At 61.0% G+C, this 14,882-nt stretch overlaps 1 protein-coding gene across 6 annotated transcripts; it reads right to left on the minus strand.

Annotated features, from left to right (window-relative positions):
• Positions 1 to 3,245: 3,245 nt before the first annotated feature.
• On the minus strand, positions 3,246 to 14,098 carry PDE4C (phosphodiesterase 4C). Of its 6 annotated transcripts, XM_058563764.1 has the most exons (15): positions 13,925 to 14,098; positions 10,977 to 11,168; positions 10,380 to 10,416; positions 10,215 to 10,288; positions 9,921 to 9,973; positions 9,455 to 9,567; positions 9,283 to 9,376; positions 8,567 to 8,730; positions 8,270 to 8,368; positions 7,665 to 7,829; positions 7,477 to 7,576; positions 6,694 to 6,848; positions 6,071 to 6,193; positions 5,637 to 5,819; positions 3,246 to 5,192 (listed from the first exon to the last, which is right to left on the minus strand). In XM_058563764.1, the coding sequence occupies exons 1-15, from the start codon at positions 14,068 to 14,070 to the stop codon at positions 4,827 to 4,829; spliced, it is 2,064 nt and encodes a 687-aa protein (XP_058419747.1). In that variant the 5' UTR covers positions 14,071 to 14,098; the 3' UTR covers positions 3,246 to 4,826. The 6 variants fall into 6 exon arrangements, with proteins under 6 accessions (XP_058419747.1, XP_058419746.1, XP_058419748.1 ...); XM_058563763.1 differs by having other exon boundaries at positions 9,283 to 9,567; XM_058563765.1 differs by lacking the exons at positions 9,455 to 9,567; positions 9,921 to 9,973 and having other exon boundaries at positions 9,283 to 9,410.
• Positions 14,099 to 14,882: the final 784 nt, after the last annotated feature.

Genomic DNA, 14,882 nt, shown 5'->3' on the forward strand with positions numbered 1-14,882 from the left:
GCCGCGCATAGCGATGTGGCCCACTGACGCGCTCAGATCCGGGGGGCGGGGCTCCCGCGCAGATGGACATGCAAATGGGGCGGGGCCCAGCGTGCGCACCCAGTAGCGGGCGGGGGCGGTGCAGGCGGGGAGGATCGCCTGCCGGCTCCGCCTCTCTTTCGTGTTACGGAGGCGTGGCTGTGCGGCGCCTTCTCACTGGCTTAAGTGCTTGAGCGACGGACTGAATAGCCAATAGAGGTCGTCACTCTCTTCCCCTGTCCAATGGTGGCTTCTGAGTGGTTGAAGAGCCGAGAGGTTGAGGCCTTGGCCGAGCGTGGGTCTTCAGGGGACGTTCCACTTCCCCGCCCCCGCCCACCTCCGGTCAGGGACTGCAGCGGCCGCCGTCCGGGCTTAGGTGCTGTGACTTCTCGTTAAAAGCCCCCTACTTCCAATTTCAAAAGAGAGGAACAGAGGTCCGACAGATGCTCCATGTCCGCTATTATGGGGTTCAAATAAGTACGAAAGAACAAAAAGAGTAAATAGGGGTCAAGAGAGACCCGTCCAATTTCTGAGATGTAAATCCCGCAAAGAGAGCCCGGCTGGTAGCTGCTCCACCCTGTTTCTCAGACAAAAAAGGAGAAAGAGGAAATAGGAGTCCAGAGAGCCACCCCTCCTCATCAGTTCCCAGAAAAAAGGAAGGGGCTGGCGGGCGCTCCGGGAACCCCTCCCCTCCGTGCACCCCATTTTCCAGAGAAAAATTCAAAGAAAAGGCGGAAGGAGGGCAGAAAAGGGTCTGTCCCCTAAAGCCCCAGAGCCTGCGGTTACAGGAAGTGTCCGAGCGAGGTTCAAAGACCCAACAATAAAGACGCGGGATGGGACGTGCTGTACCCACCCCAGATCCTGAGTCCAAAGGCGAGGACGGAGAGACCCCTCCTCCATCCTGGGGAAACAAGACTCAGAGATGGAGATTTTGGGGACTGAGTTGCTCCATCGTTTATTCCCCCAAGTCTTAAAGGGGTAAAGTTAGAATTGAGGGGGGCTCGGGAGAGTGAGACCCGGGCCCCCATCCTAGGTCCCTGCCCCCCGACTCCTGTCCCCAGACCCGGCGGGGGGGGGTGCGGCCCCAGGAGAATGCTGACCCCCCCCCATTCCTCCCCAGCAGGCAGGGATGGAGCGGGGGGCGGGGGCGGGGCTCGTCCTGGTTATAGAAGGCTCTCCAGCTGCGGAGGCGCCGGGAGACCAGAATAGCTTCTCGCCTCGAGGCCGCCCCCGCCCCCAGCGCCCTGGAAGCGCAGGGACGTCGCTCCCGCTCCGCTTGCATTTGGGAAATCTATTTTTTCTAAGGCTAACGTTGTCCCTCTCCCCCACTTGGACTATCGAAGTACCACGAACCCACCGCAAAGAATTGGGAAAATGACATAAAAAATAGATGAAAGTAAATCCACCACAGTCTCCCCCCACGCAGAGACCGGCAGTGGAGTCCCCGCTCTGGGTGGGGCCCCAAGCGCGGCTGGTCCGCCCCGGCCGCGGCCCCTTGGCGGTGAGGTCGTGCGAGGCCGCTCAGCTCCCCGACCGCCCTAACGCAGGTTTCCTCGGGCTTTGTACGTGGATGGCGCTCGGAAGTCCCTACTCGTTTTTTCTCGTGGGGAGAAAGCCCACAACAACATGCACCAGCTTCTGCACAGACGACTTTGTATTTTAAAACAAAAATAACGGAAGGCCTATGTTGTTAAGAATCAGCATTCGGCTCTGGAATTAGGGATGGTTGAGCGCCAGGGTGGGGGTGGGGGAGACAGGACTGTGGATTTGTGGGGGTGGGTCTCCTGCGTGGCAGGGGAAAGAGCCAGTGGGAGAAGGGCCTCAAACTCTCCCAAATCTCACCCCACTCTGAGTAAAGTCCAGACTCCTCCTGGAATCCCAGGTCCCACCAGCTACCTCCACGTCTTATCTTTCTCCTCCAGTCAGACACGCCCTCCTCTGGCTCTAGGTGCAATCCTGCCTCAGGGCCTTGGCACCTGCTGTTTCCTCTGCCTGGAGCACTGTTCCCTCAGCCCACCCCATGTCTGGTTCTCTCATCCCCTTGAGGTCTCTGATCAACACCCACCTCCTTCCAGAGATTCCAGTTTTGCCCTGTCACCTCCTGTCACATCCCCATGAGAAGTGATCATGTTGACTTATTTATCCATTAGGCATCTGTGAGCTCTGAGAGGCAGGGATTGTGTCCCCAGCACCTAGACCTGTGGACACAGTCAGTGCCCTGTGATGGCATGACATGAATGAATGAATGATTGGAGGGAGGGTGACTTTGGCCAGGGAGATTAGGGAGGACCTCTCCGAAGACGCGACATTTAAGCAGAAACCTGAGGGAGGAGGAGAAGGAGCTGGCCACAGGGAGAGGTAGGGGAACAACATTCCAGACAGAGCAGCACGTGCAAAGGTCCTGAGGCCGGAACTCACTAAAGAAGCTTGAAGGACAGCCCCTCTCCAGTTCTGGGAGGGAGGTAGGACAGGCAACATTTTCTCCTTTAACAGAAGGCAAACCAAGGTCCTGAGAGTCACGCTAGGAGTTCACCAGGGCTGAAAGTTCTAGGGGCCCTGAAGACCTTCTCCCACCCTCCTCTTTGGGTCTAGGATGGGCCACAAAGGCAAGGACTGTGCCCCTTGGGAAGGGCCCCAAGCAGAAGAAAATTGGGGACCTGGAGCATGGGCCTCGATTTCCACATCTGTGAAATGGGAGAAGAAAGAGGCAGAGTTGATCTGACTTTGAGCAGGTGGCTCAGTGCCTGGCTCAGGACACACTCTCCTCAAATGTCACCCTCTGCAATTATGTGGTCCTCACGAAGAGCCCATTTCACCCGGGGAAAGGACAAAGCCTCAGGGAGGTGAAGCAACTTGCTGAAGCTGTCGAAGTCCATCTCTGGGGGACACTGAAGATGGCATGGTGGACCTGGCCCAGGCCTCTGGGGATCACGGTGGAGGGGCCAGGGAGGGCTTCCTGGAGGAAGAGACACTGGGATGAGGCCCAAAGGGTGAGGATGAGGGGGAGAAGTAGTCCAGGTGATGGGCACAGCATGTGCAAAGGCCCTGGGGCAGGGCCGTGCTTGGGGTGTGGAAAGCCATTGTGGGTGGAGTGTGCTCAGTACTGGGGAGAGGGAGGGATGGCCTGTGGCCCAAATTGAAGGGGAAGGTATGAATGTTCTCATGAACGGGTGGAGAAAGAACTAGAGGGAAATCAGATGAAATACTGAAGGCAGATGATCTATGGGTAAAGTTATAGCATAATTTAATTTTTTTCTGTATATATTTCCATTATTTCCAAATTCTCTACAGTGAACAAGTATTACTTGTAAGTAAAGGGGGAGGGAGAAAAAATTATAAATAAAAATCCCCTAAATCTCTGCCTTTTAAAAGTCTGGAAGGAAAGGTACCAAGTTCCCGACCCAGATGACCTTTAATTCCCCCTCTGTGGCATCTGCCCGTTAGCTGTGATGGTGACTGGAATTGTCGGTGGAATTATTGAGGGAGGAAGCCGGGAGCCGCTGCAAAGCCTGTGGCATGTATATATTTTCACACTCGGGGAGGGAGGCGCGGGGGGGATACTGAGGCTTGCAGAGGCCGGAATCGAACCCGAGACTTGAGCACCGAGCCGCCTCATCTGCTCGCCGAGAGGCCGCCCCTGCCCCAGGAAGAGCTCGACCAAACCAGGCGCAGTGGGGCTGCCGCTGGCGCACGTCCAGCGCCCAGCTGTGGGCCTAGAGCGGGCAATAGAATTGCTCTGCGCCTCAGTTTCCCCATCCGCGAAATGGACACGGTAATAATTTTGTGTAATAAGGTTCATTTAACCCCAGAAAATGTTCAATGCCCCAACTTTCTAAGGTATTTCAGGGAGGTCACAGACACCACCCCTCAACCAAAGTTTACCCAAGGACTAGGATAGGCCATAGACGGGCAACTGAGGCCCATAACGGGCGATGACTGGCAAGAAGGGTCAGAGGCCTCCTTTCCCCTAGGGAGAGTCCGGGGCAGTCTCAGAATGAGGAAGGCAGAGACCTGCGGGGGCGGGGAGGGGTGTGCAGTGGTATTCTGTGCTTTTGTTGCTGTTCTACAAGAAAGAGAAGGTGGGGGACCCCACAGGGGGTTCTGAGGCTAGAGAGAACAGGGAGCATGTGCACCTGGAAACCCCACCAAAGAAGAAACAACAACAACTTAAAGCCACAGGTGGTGCAAACAGTGACAGGCTACATCAGCCTTCAGAGACGTCCTGACAGTCCTCTCTGCCGGGCCCACCCCCGCCCTAGGGAGCGGCTGGGTCTGGACGGAGCTTTGGTGCTGAAAATTCCCCCACTCAAGGCCCCGCTCTCTCGGAGCGAGCCGCCTGGCTGACGGAGGGAGGCGCCTGTGGGGCATCTCCTTGAGGCTGACTCTCCACCCCTGGGCAGGGCTACCCCCGAGGCAAGCAGCAGGCACAGGCCTGGCACATATCAGACCCAATAAATACCTGACAGAGAATGAAAGAATGAAAGAATAAAGTGATGGATGTGGCTCAAGAGTGAGCACTGGAGAAGGTGGGCAGAGGGCCTGGCAGACACCCCCTTTCCACACCAGGGGTGGAAGTTCAGGAGGGAGAGCCCAAGGGCTCTGGAAGAGGCTACCCCTAGCCCAGCCCCTTGGAGAGCTTTCTCAGCAGAGCTTTGGGGGAAGAGTGGACCCCAGCCAGGTGCCTCCAATTCGACCTTGAGATGTGCCTATAACTAAAAGTTTGGTTGTCACTCTCAGTGGGTGGGGAAGGCAAGGCAGGGGCCATCTGGGACCTCTTCCTGGAAAGTTCACCCACCCACCAGGAGCCATTAGGTGCCACATGGCTCAGCCATCACGTTGCCCTCACGTTCCACACAGGGCTTGCCCACGGACCCCTGGTTGTCCAGGAGCAGGGCCCCAGGGTCCAGGCTGGCCTCAGGGGACAGGGACTCAGTGTCAGGTGACTCCGAGGCCTCCTCCTCTACCTCTCCTGCCTCCTCCAGAGGCAGCTCAAACTGGAATCTGTTGGGGCCAGCTGGCTCGGGGCTGGCAGGGTCCACGGGGCTTCGGGGGACCTTGCTCTGGTACCACTCGCGGTTGTCCTCCAGTGTGTCCAGCAGGTCCTGGGCATCTGGGTGCACCAGGTCGGCCCATGTCTCCCATAGCGGGTGGGCAATGTAGTCAATGAAGCCCACCTGTGGGGAAGTGCGGGTGTGGGAGACGTGGCTGTGCTGTGAGTCACCAGGGAACCTAGACCCAGTCCCACCGCAGTTGTTCCCTCTGCCTGGAATGCCATTTCCTAGCTCCTCCTCATCCTTCAAAACCCTCTTCAAACAACCTCTCCTCTAGGAAGCTTCCCCAGACCCTTTGGGGCTCACTCAACCCCTGGGTCTCTCCCTCCAGCCCAGTCCTGACTCCTCAGGGCTGGACGGATGTGTCCTCCCCCGCCCCCAGAATGGACATTTCCAAACCCCGAGAGGACAGATCCCTCTCCTGCAGCCCAGGGAGAAGGCGGCCCAGGCCTGACCCGGCGCAGCCCAGCGCAGACTGCACCCTTGGGCCGCACCCCGCCCCGGCCCAGCCGGCCACTCCTGTCCCGCCCCACCCCCTGCCCACCCGCTGGGCCGGCGCTCTCGGACCTGGGACTTCTCGACCGAGGCCGTGTGCTTGTCGCACATGGGGCTGACGTCCAGGCCCGACTGGCGCTCGCGGTCGCCCTGCTGGAAGAACTCGGCCATGACGCGCTCCGTCCACCGGCGGTACAGGGGCAGCGGCTTGGTGGGGTTGCTGAGGTCGGCACAGTGCACCAGGTTCTGCAGGACCTGGGGAGACCGGGCTCGGGAGGGTGCAGGCCGGGCCACCCCTCGGCCCGGTGCCCCCCCGAGGCTGGCGCAGCGGACACAGTCATCATATGAGTGGGGAAACCGAGGCCCGGGAGCAGAAGGAATGGCTGAGACACAGGCCTGTGACTCCCGGTGCCTCCGTTTCTTCAAGTTTGGCACACAGTCGGTGCCTCATAAATGCAGCTAAATGAGAGCCAGAGAAACCGAGGCCAGCCTGCCTGGCTGCACACCTGGATGCGGTCGGAGTAGTTGTCGAGCAGCAGGACCCCGAGGCTTGTCACCTTCTTGGTCTCCACCATGGTCTTGAGGTCGGCCAAGAGGCTCATGTGTTTGGACATGTCAGTGGCCAGCACCTGGGGGCAGGCGAGGGTGGGTGCCGGTGAGGACGGGGCCTGCCCCACCCCGCCCCACACTCCCTGCCCAGATGCCACACCCACGAGATCGCTCAGCCTGCCCTCCAGCCCCAGTGTCCCCTGTGAAATGGGGGATGCAGTGAGACTCGGTGCAAACCCAGCTCCCAAGAGCGGCTGAGCCAACAGTTCCTTCCCCTCGGGGGCTGGGCTTGGCCATGCACCCACATTGGGGACAGGGCATGGGGAGGGAGGCTGAGCCTGGGGGCTGAGGGGAGATGTGCCTGCGGGCAGCGGTGAGCCTGTGCAAAGGCCCTGGGGCTGAAGCCCAGACCCTCGGCGGCCCCACCATCTGCCTGGAAACGGCAGCCAGACCCGAGCACCCCACCCAGGCCCCACTTTACAGACCAGGAGGCTCAGGCTCGGAGTGGGCACACGTCTGATTTGGACTGAACCCCCAGCCAGGCCAAGATCGCCTGCCACATCCATCGTCGTGGCCTCACCATATCGATGACCATCCTGCGCAGACTCAGCCGCTGTTTGGCGCTGAGGTTCTGGAAGATGTCACAGTTCTCTGCCTGCAGCAGCTTGAAGCCCACGGCCAGGTGGTGGTTCTCCAGCACGGAGGCGTCGTTGTACATGAGCGCCAGCTCTGAGTCTGTGTAGGAGGCGGATGGCCTCAAGACATGCCCGCCCAACCCACTACACCCAAAGGCAGGTTTTGTGGGTTCCTGGCAAACTCCTACTCATGCACTGAAGCCCCAGTGCGAATGCCCCCTCCTCCACAAAACCCTCTAGGACCCTGTCTCCCTCCCTGGCCCTGCCCTGACTCTGCAGGGCTGGGAGCATCTGTGCTCAGCTCTGCCTCCTTGAGACTAGGGGCTCCTTGGGGACTTGGCATGGCAGGAGACAGTGCATACTGAAGGCTGGTTGAATGAACGACTGAGTTCGTCGTCTTAGACTCTGGGATCCTCGAGTGAGAGGGCTCCACTCTCATCCTCAGCTCTTCAGGGATGGAATACGAGGTGCCCAATAATTGCTTGTTGACTGAGTTTCTCAGACTCCTCAAAGGACCCTGAACTTTAAAATCTTGATAGGCCCAGATTAGCTCTGCCACATGTTATTCTCTCATTTACTGAGCACCTACTGTGTACCTGAACCTGCTCTGAGCACCTAGGGAAGTGTTGTCTCAGCCATTTCACAAAGTGGGAAGCCAGGCTCAGGGCAGGAACGGGCGGCCGGAGATCACATGATTGACAGGTGGAGGCAGGGCCCCCTCGACTCACTGGTGTTAATGAGAAACTGGTTGGAGACCCCGGGATGGTCCACGTCATGGATGGCGCTCGCGAAGATGGCAGCCAGGACTTCCAGGTCTGTGAAAACGGCCTGAGCGGGCGGAGGGCATGAGAGATGGGGGGCGGGGGCTCTGTGCTCCCTGCATCCCCCCTAGCTGTCCAAGGTCGCAGGGCAGTACCTCAAGGGCGGGTGTGGCCAGCAGCACGTGTGTGGACTGGGCCACGTCAGCGGCGTGGAGACTGTTGTGGTAGGCCACGTCGGCGTGGTAGTGGCCCTCCAGCGTCAGCAGGTAGGTGACGAGCATGTCCGCTGGGATCTGAAATGTCTTGAGCAGGTCCCGTTCCTGGGCCATCGCAGGCCCAGTCAGGGCCTTGACCTCTGGGCAGCAGTACACACTGCTCCCGGGCCTTCTCTCCTTCTGAACTCCTATCCATCCCTCAAATGCCCACTTTTCAAAGACGCCCTCCTCTGCTCTCCCTCTGAACTCCCTTGGGCTCTATCCTTCCTGTCTGGTCCATCCCTGATCCCACAGAGCTGGAGGTGTCTTTGTCCAGCTGTGTCCTCCAAGACTGGGTCTCTTCAGGGCCAGGCCCAGGGCTGAGGCTTGTTGAAAATGAACTTCTCAACCTAGTGAACTCCTATTCATCCTCCAATACCCTGCTCAAATTATCCCATTTAGGAGTGTCAGGGAGGATTTGAAGAATGAGTGTCCCCTGAGGTCTTGGACTAGGAAGATGTGAAGGAAACCCCAGGGGTATTGGAAGCCAAGGCCAGGGGATGTACCTGAAAGATGCTGAATATAATGGCTGTGAGGGGCCGGTTTCCGCTTAGCTCTGCCACCTTGAACACATCAAGCCCCCACTTGTTGGTGCCTTCCAGTTCCTAAAACGTGAAGAACCAGAGCTTAACTCCAGTCCAGCCCCCCAAGACTCCGGACCCTCGACCCCCCGACCAGGCCCCAGGTCCTACATTGAGCCCCACCTGCCCAGTATTCAAATGGGCAAAGCGAGGCCCAAGACAGGGCCCCCAAACAGACCCAGGCGTCCAACCCGGGTCTCGGCAGTCCAGCTGGGGACCCACCTTGGCCAGCTGCCCCTCCTGGTCAGTCTGGACCCCAAAGCGTGGGATGGTGGCTGCAGAAAGGCTGGCACTATGGGGGAGCCCACGCAGGCCACTGATCTGGGACATGGGCCTCGGGGGATCCGTGGGGGTCACCCTGGGCAACTCCACCTCAGTCTGCTGGTCTGTAGGTGGGGCAGAACAGGGCTCAGAGAGGCCGATTCACTGGCTGGGGTCATCCTGCCTGGCCTCAGGTCCCGGACCCTGCCAAGCCTCAGGATCAATCTACATATTTCTTTTTTACCCGGATCAAAGTAAGTTTGAAGTAGTTGTCTCCAAGTCCCTCTCTGGCCTATAGCTACCCCTCTCCTCTGTTCATGGCTGATCTCAGTGACCCCTTCTGCTGGACATCGCCCTTCGGCAACTGAGTCTCAGTATTTACCCCCAAACAGCCAAATGTCCTTTCCATCTCCCAAGCTGGAGACCTAGCTGTCTGGTTCCCACCGTCTCCTCCTTGGCAAACTTCTACTCCTACTTCAAAACCCTAGCTTTAATGTCTCCCTCCTCCTGAAAGTTCCTCCTGTTCCTCCCTCTGGTCTAGCCCTGACCCATAGGGTTGGGAGTGTCCCTGTCTGGTTCTGTCTTCCTCAGATTGAGGTCTGGAATAGAAGTCTTCCTTAATCTTCTTTCTCCCTACCTCTATAATGCAGCCCAAGCAGTGAGCCCCCACAGCTCACCCAGGAAGGTTTGGGATATGTACTGGGACACCTGGTTCCCAGAGCGGCTGGTTTCCGACAAGTGGGTCAGCTCTCTGCACAGCATCCGCTTGAACTGCAGGGGAAGGCGAGGACAGTGACGTGGGGCCCTGCGGGCAGAGGCAAGTGCTCTCGGCGCTCTGGCCCTCCTCACCTTGTTGGAGGCCATCTCCCCCACCGAGTGCCGCGTCTGCAGTGTCTCCAGCTGATCCAGACACCAGTCCAGCTCATCCAGGGTTTCCAAAGCCAGCTTCTGCCCAGTGTCCTCTGGGGGCCGAGCTGGTCAGGGGCCTGCCCCACCCCCACTCAGGGATCCTGCATTCCTCATGCCTCCATCTCTGCATCTGGACCCTGGAGCCCTTCCCAGTAGGGCCACTGGGGACCCCAGGATCTGAGCTGATCTGTCCCCAAGTGGCTGTGTGACCATGGACAGGTCTCTGCCCCTCTCTGGGCCTCAGCCTCCCCATCTGTAATATGGGCTTGGCAGACTCCATCCTCGAGGGTGTTTTGGGAGGTTACAATTAGCACAGCCTAAGGACTCATGGGCCGGAGAGGTCACCATGGAGAAGAAGTTCACAGCTGTCCCGCAGGGGGTCAGGGGGTAGGAGCAGGCGCATTACCTGTAGGTGGGGGGTGCTGACTGCCAGACGGCGGGTTCCCGACGGATGTCTGCCTGCGGTACCGCCGGCTCAGAGGTGGCCTGCCTCGCGCATATGGCCCCGCCCCCATCTAGCCTGCCGCGTTGCAGCCGCACCCTTTCTGGCCGGGCCCCGCCCCGCCCCCACGCCCAGTTTGCGGCCCCGCCCCCTCCACCCGGCCCCGCGCTTCTCTTCCCCAGGCCCCGCCCCGGCGCCGGCACTCGTCGGCCCCGCCTCTCTCCGCCGGGCCCCGCCCCCGCCCCGCCCTCTGCGTACTTGGCGACTGAGCGGCCTTGCAGGTGGGCAAGGGCCGCAACGTTGTTTCGAACCGTACGCAGACTGGCGAGGACCTGTCGGGAAGGGGGTCGGCAGCGTTGGAAAGGAAGGGTCGGCTCCGCCTGCTTGGCTTACGGGAGGAGGGGGGAGGGAATGGGCACCTACCTGGGCAAAGGGCGTCACAATCATGTCTTCTCCGTGTCTGCGGGGAGACGGGACATCAGGAAGGGCGGCCAGGAGGATCCCTCCCGCGCCTTCCCTTCTTCCAGCTTTCCCCCACACCATGCCCTCAGCTCAGCGCCTCCTCCCCTCATGACCTCCTCCTCGTCCCTGGGCTCGCCTCACCCGACCCTCCTCTGAAAGCCTCCACAGCTCCTCTGACCAATTGCTCACTTTATCGCATCTTACAAATGGGCAACCTGAATCCCAGGGGCAGCAGGGGTCTTAGTAGAGGCAGGGCGGAACTTACTGTATTTCCCTTTTTATTATGGCTACCAGGAAGCTCAAATCAAGGTGTTTGTTCAGTTGCTGCTAATTGTTAATGTTTCTGGATTGCCACCCAATCCCAGCCCAAAGCCAAGCACAGACGATCACCAGATATCATTCTTGGCATGCTCGACTGAATATGTGAGCTGTATGGCAAACTCCTACTTAAACTTCAAAGCCCAGCACAAATGGCCACTTGAAGGAGGTGTGCTAAATGGAGGAATAATGGAAGGAGGAAGTGATAAGGAGGTGTCATCCCACCAGCCTCAGGCTCACAGGTCGCTAGCCACGGAGGAGTTCCAGGACGTGGCCTTGGGCGAGAGTTCGTAGTCACTGTCTGAGCGGTACAGGAAGGATTCCCGCCTCTGGCTGTGCTGGGCTGGGACCTGGACGACCCGGCCAAGGCCAGGCCCGGCCTGAGGGTCCAGGGCGCTTCTTCCGCACGAGAGCCCATTTTCCAGGTCAAAGCTGAAGGCAGAGGAGGCGTGGTCAGAGCCGAGGGTGGTGGCCGGCACCTAATCTGTCACGTCCTCCTTGGGGAGGGCGTGGGGGGCTGGGCAGCAGTAGCCTACAGTTTGTCCACCTGCCCCGCAGTCACACCCCTACTCGGGGACCCCGTGCCCCTCACGTCTCTGTCTCCGCTTCTGGGACTAATCCGGACTCCAGGATGTGAGTTTCAGACCTGTCCCCAAGTGGCTGTGTGACCATGGGCAGGTCTCAGCCCTGCTCTGGACACCAACCACGCTGTCTCTGACATGGGAGTGGTACACTCCTTCCCCGAGGGCGCTTTTAGGTGTTAGCCCAGCCCCTGAGGACGCGACTGCGCTCCCATGTACAAGGGAGGGAACGGGTCCAGGTTGCATGGTAAGATCACGGGGACTGGAAACGACTTCCTGGGCCCTCCTCTCTGGAGGGGGCCTGGGTCCCGCCTCGGTCGGGTACACTCCAGGGTTCCTTTCACCCGGGGAGGCCCCGCCCCCAGCCAGCTTCGGCCACGGCCTGGATCATCTGGCCCCACCCTCAGCTCACCGGGCTCCGCCCCAACCTTGTAGACCACGCCCCCCACTCGCCCGGCCCCGCCCACAGTTGCCCACTCCCTTGCTTCATTTTCGGCCTGACAGCTCTGCCTGTTGTCTTCCGCCTCCGAGCCTTGCACAGGCTGTGCCCTCTGCCCGGAGCACCGTCATCCACACAACGCCCCCGTTCCGGGCAATCCCCAATCCCCGCTCTCAGCCCTGTCTCTCCCTCCGGCCACCCTGACTGGGAAAGGGGCATCTACACCCCTCCTCTTGGAGTCAGAGGTCAGAGAAATAGTGGGAGGGGGCGTGGGGCAAGAACAGAGGGGCAGGAGGGGGAGCTGGCAACAGGGAGGGGGGCTACCTGTGGGTCACGGGCTTTTGAGAAAAAGGCAGGCAGGAGAGGCGGAGACAGGGAGACATTGGGGGCCGCCCAGGACTCGGGGCTCCTGGCCAAGCGCCAGTGTCCACCTGGTCCCGCGCCAGGTCACCCCATCCCAGTCCACCGGCCAGGATCGGCGCCTGCCGGAAGACTCCGAGCAGGGCATTCGGCCCAGACCGGGCTGGGGGTGGGGGATTCGGCAGGATTCGGTCCGGCTGGGTCAGGTACGGCCGGGTTTGACTAAGTTCGGTCCGATCACACAGGGTTGGGCCTGGTCCAGAAGAGTTCGTTCGGGTGAGTTTGGTATGGTTCGGCTACGTCAGATCGCGCTCGGACAGGTTCGGATGTATTCGGGTGTGTTCGGCTATGTCCGTCTGCGCTAGGTTTTTCAAAAGTCCGACTGGCGCTCGGGCCGAGTCGGGCATATTCGGCTTACTCCGGCCTCACTCGGGTGCATTCGGACGTGTTCGGCTATGTTCGGGTTCGGCGGCTCCAGAAGCTCCCTGCCACCCTTGCGTCCCAGCTCCCGCTTCGTGACGTCACCCCAAGGGGCGGAGCTTCTTAACCCTTCCCTGCCCGGGTGTGGGCGCGGTGGCTGACAGAGAGAGGCTCTTAGGGGCGCGCTAGCGGCAGCGATACCCCAAACCTGCCCTCCGAGGGGGAGGCCCGGGCGTGGCGACCCCCAACCCTCCCTCGCCTCTCGCCAGAGGTTCTGGGAGGCACACCTGTGGATAAACAAGAAAACTGAGGCCGGGAGAGGCCACAGGGTGCTGGGTTCGAATCCAAGGATCGAGTGCAGAGGATTCAGGGCTGGGCTGGGGTTTTCTCGCCGCGGGGGAAGCTGTTTTTCTTCTTGCTCTGAACTTAGCCGGGAGCGGCGGGGTCAGGCCGCGGTTCCATGACGCGGGCGGCGCGGGGCGAGGTCGCCCGGACTGTGGAACCGCCCGTCTGTCCATAGGTTGAGGCACGCGGGCCTCGGAGGGACCCGCCCTCCTCCTGGGCTCCCTCAGGGACCACGTTCACGACTGCTCTCCCCCTCCCTACACCCCGCCAGCTGTCACTGGCCCTGTGACCTTGGAGAAGGGAACCTCCAGTCTGAGCTGCCAGGTGCCAAATCATCAAGCGGGTGCGAATGCGGCACGAACCAAGCGCGCCCCGCCTCCGACCCCAGCCTCGCCCGCGCGGCACGAGGTCCCCGCCTCCTGAAGGGCCGGGATTCGAGCCCACAGCGCTGGCCTGAGTCCCTGGAGGACGCAACCGAGTGGGGCCGCGCAGAGCCGGGGCGCGGTCAGCGCGGGTCCGCTCTCAGCCCGGCACACGCAACTCGCCCTTTACACTGCGAACACCCTGCCCCGAAGGACCTATCAACGCAGGTCTCCCTCCGTGGACACGAGGCCTCAGCGTGAGGCCCCGCGCCGTCTCGTTGCGGGCGCCCGGACAGATGCAGGGAGAGACCAGGGGGAGGAGAGAGCCTCCCGCCTCCCCTCTCCGCCGGGACGCTCGGCCCGCCTGACCTGGCCGGCCGGGGTCAGGAGGAGACGTGAGCCTCAGCCTGTCCCGGAGAGGGACAGACGGCTGGTCCCCTAGGCACGTGTCCAGGCAGCGGACGGAGGGAGACAGATAGATGGAGAAAGAGAGAGACAGAGTCACCAACTCCGAGAGACAGAGATGGGGCAGGGGGAGAGAGATACAGAGTGAGTGAGGGAGAAGCAGAGCGCCCATGCCGTGACCCCGGCCCGGCCCGGCCCGCTGTCCCCGATTCTGCCCTTCCCACCTCCAGCCCGGCGGTCCCGGGGCCCCCCGCCAGGCCCTCCGTCTCGCCTCACCACAGCGGATGGGCCACGGTGAAGCGCCGCTGCAGGCGGATGCTCTGGTTCACCAGGAGCTTCCTGAAGAGCCCGGGGGAGCCGCGCGGGGAGCCCCGGGGGGAGCTGGGCCCAGGGGCTGGGGCGGGCGCCGGGGGCCCCTGCATCGCCAAGACCGGATGGAGGCTGGACCGAGCGCGGGCTGCGCGGGACCTTTTCTGGACAGCCGCGGGGGCGGGGCCCGGCGGGGAGGGGGCAGAGGGCGCAGCCGCCCCGCCCAGCGGCTGGACCGCTCCGGGACGCCCCCAGCGGGACAAAAGGGGAAACCGAGGCACGGAGCTGGACGCGACTCTCTGCTCCCTCTCTTTGGGGGCGGCCCCATGGGGCCCAGAACCCGGATCTTAACACACTTCCCTCTGCCAACATGCCCTGCATTAGGGCAGCTTGCTGGGCTGTTAACTTGGCTGAAGAGTGAGATGCGGAAGTCAGAAAGGGAAGTGCCCTCTACGATGAGGGTGTCACCGAGCTCGGAGAGTGCCCGGATAGCCTGCCCGGATCCCACACAGTGTTTCCAGTCTCCCTCTGCCCATTTTCTAGATGGAGAAACTGAGGCCTGGAGCCACGAAGGGGCTGCCCAGAAACTACACACCCTTCATCCTTTGCCAGGTGGGGAAACTGAGGCCTGGAGAGAGGCGGGAACAGGCAAAGGCTTCATTGCAGGGCAGCGGGGCTCGAACCCAGCTCCCCTCTCCCAATCCCCCTGCTCAAGTCCCCGCATGGCCCCACTGGCTCTGACACTCCCCAGGCCCCATTTCTGGATCCTTTCCCCTCTCCTGCTGTCTCCATCAGACAAACATCCGCACTCCACTCCCGCCAGGCTTTCCGCTCTGTGGAGCCTCAGCTGCCTCCCCCTGCCCCAGTTAGGACCCTGCAGGGCCACCTCTGGTGTCTGCGGGGTTTCAGGGGTCTGTACCAAGTG

Source organism: Diceros bicornis, chromosome 20, assembly GCF_020826845.1.
Source record: "Diceros bicornis minor isolate mBicDic1 chromosome 20, mDicBic1.mat.cur, whole genome shotgun sequence".
NCBI lineage: Eukaryota > Metazoa > Chordata > Mammalia > Perissodactyla > Rhinocerotidae > Diceros > Diceros bicornis.

What these genes read in the sequence shown, in the direction of transcription:
- PDE4C (XM_058563763.1), bottom strand. Translation starts at nt 14,070, where the DNA reads ATGCAGGGGCCCCCGGCGCCCGCCCCAGCCCCTGGGCCCAGCTCCCCC. An exon ending in TTGTGACGCCCTTTGCCCAG is followed by an intron (nt 10,289 to 10,379) that starts GTAGGTGCCCAT and finishes CCTTCCCGACAG; the next exon opens with GTCCTCGCCAGTCTGCGTAC. An exon ending in CCTCGGTCGAGAAGTCCCAG is followed by an intron (nt 5,193 to 5,636) that starts GTCCGAGAGCGC and finishes ACTTCCCCACAG; the next exon opens with GTGGGCTTCATTGACTACAT.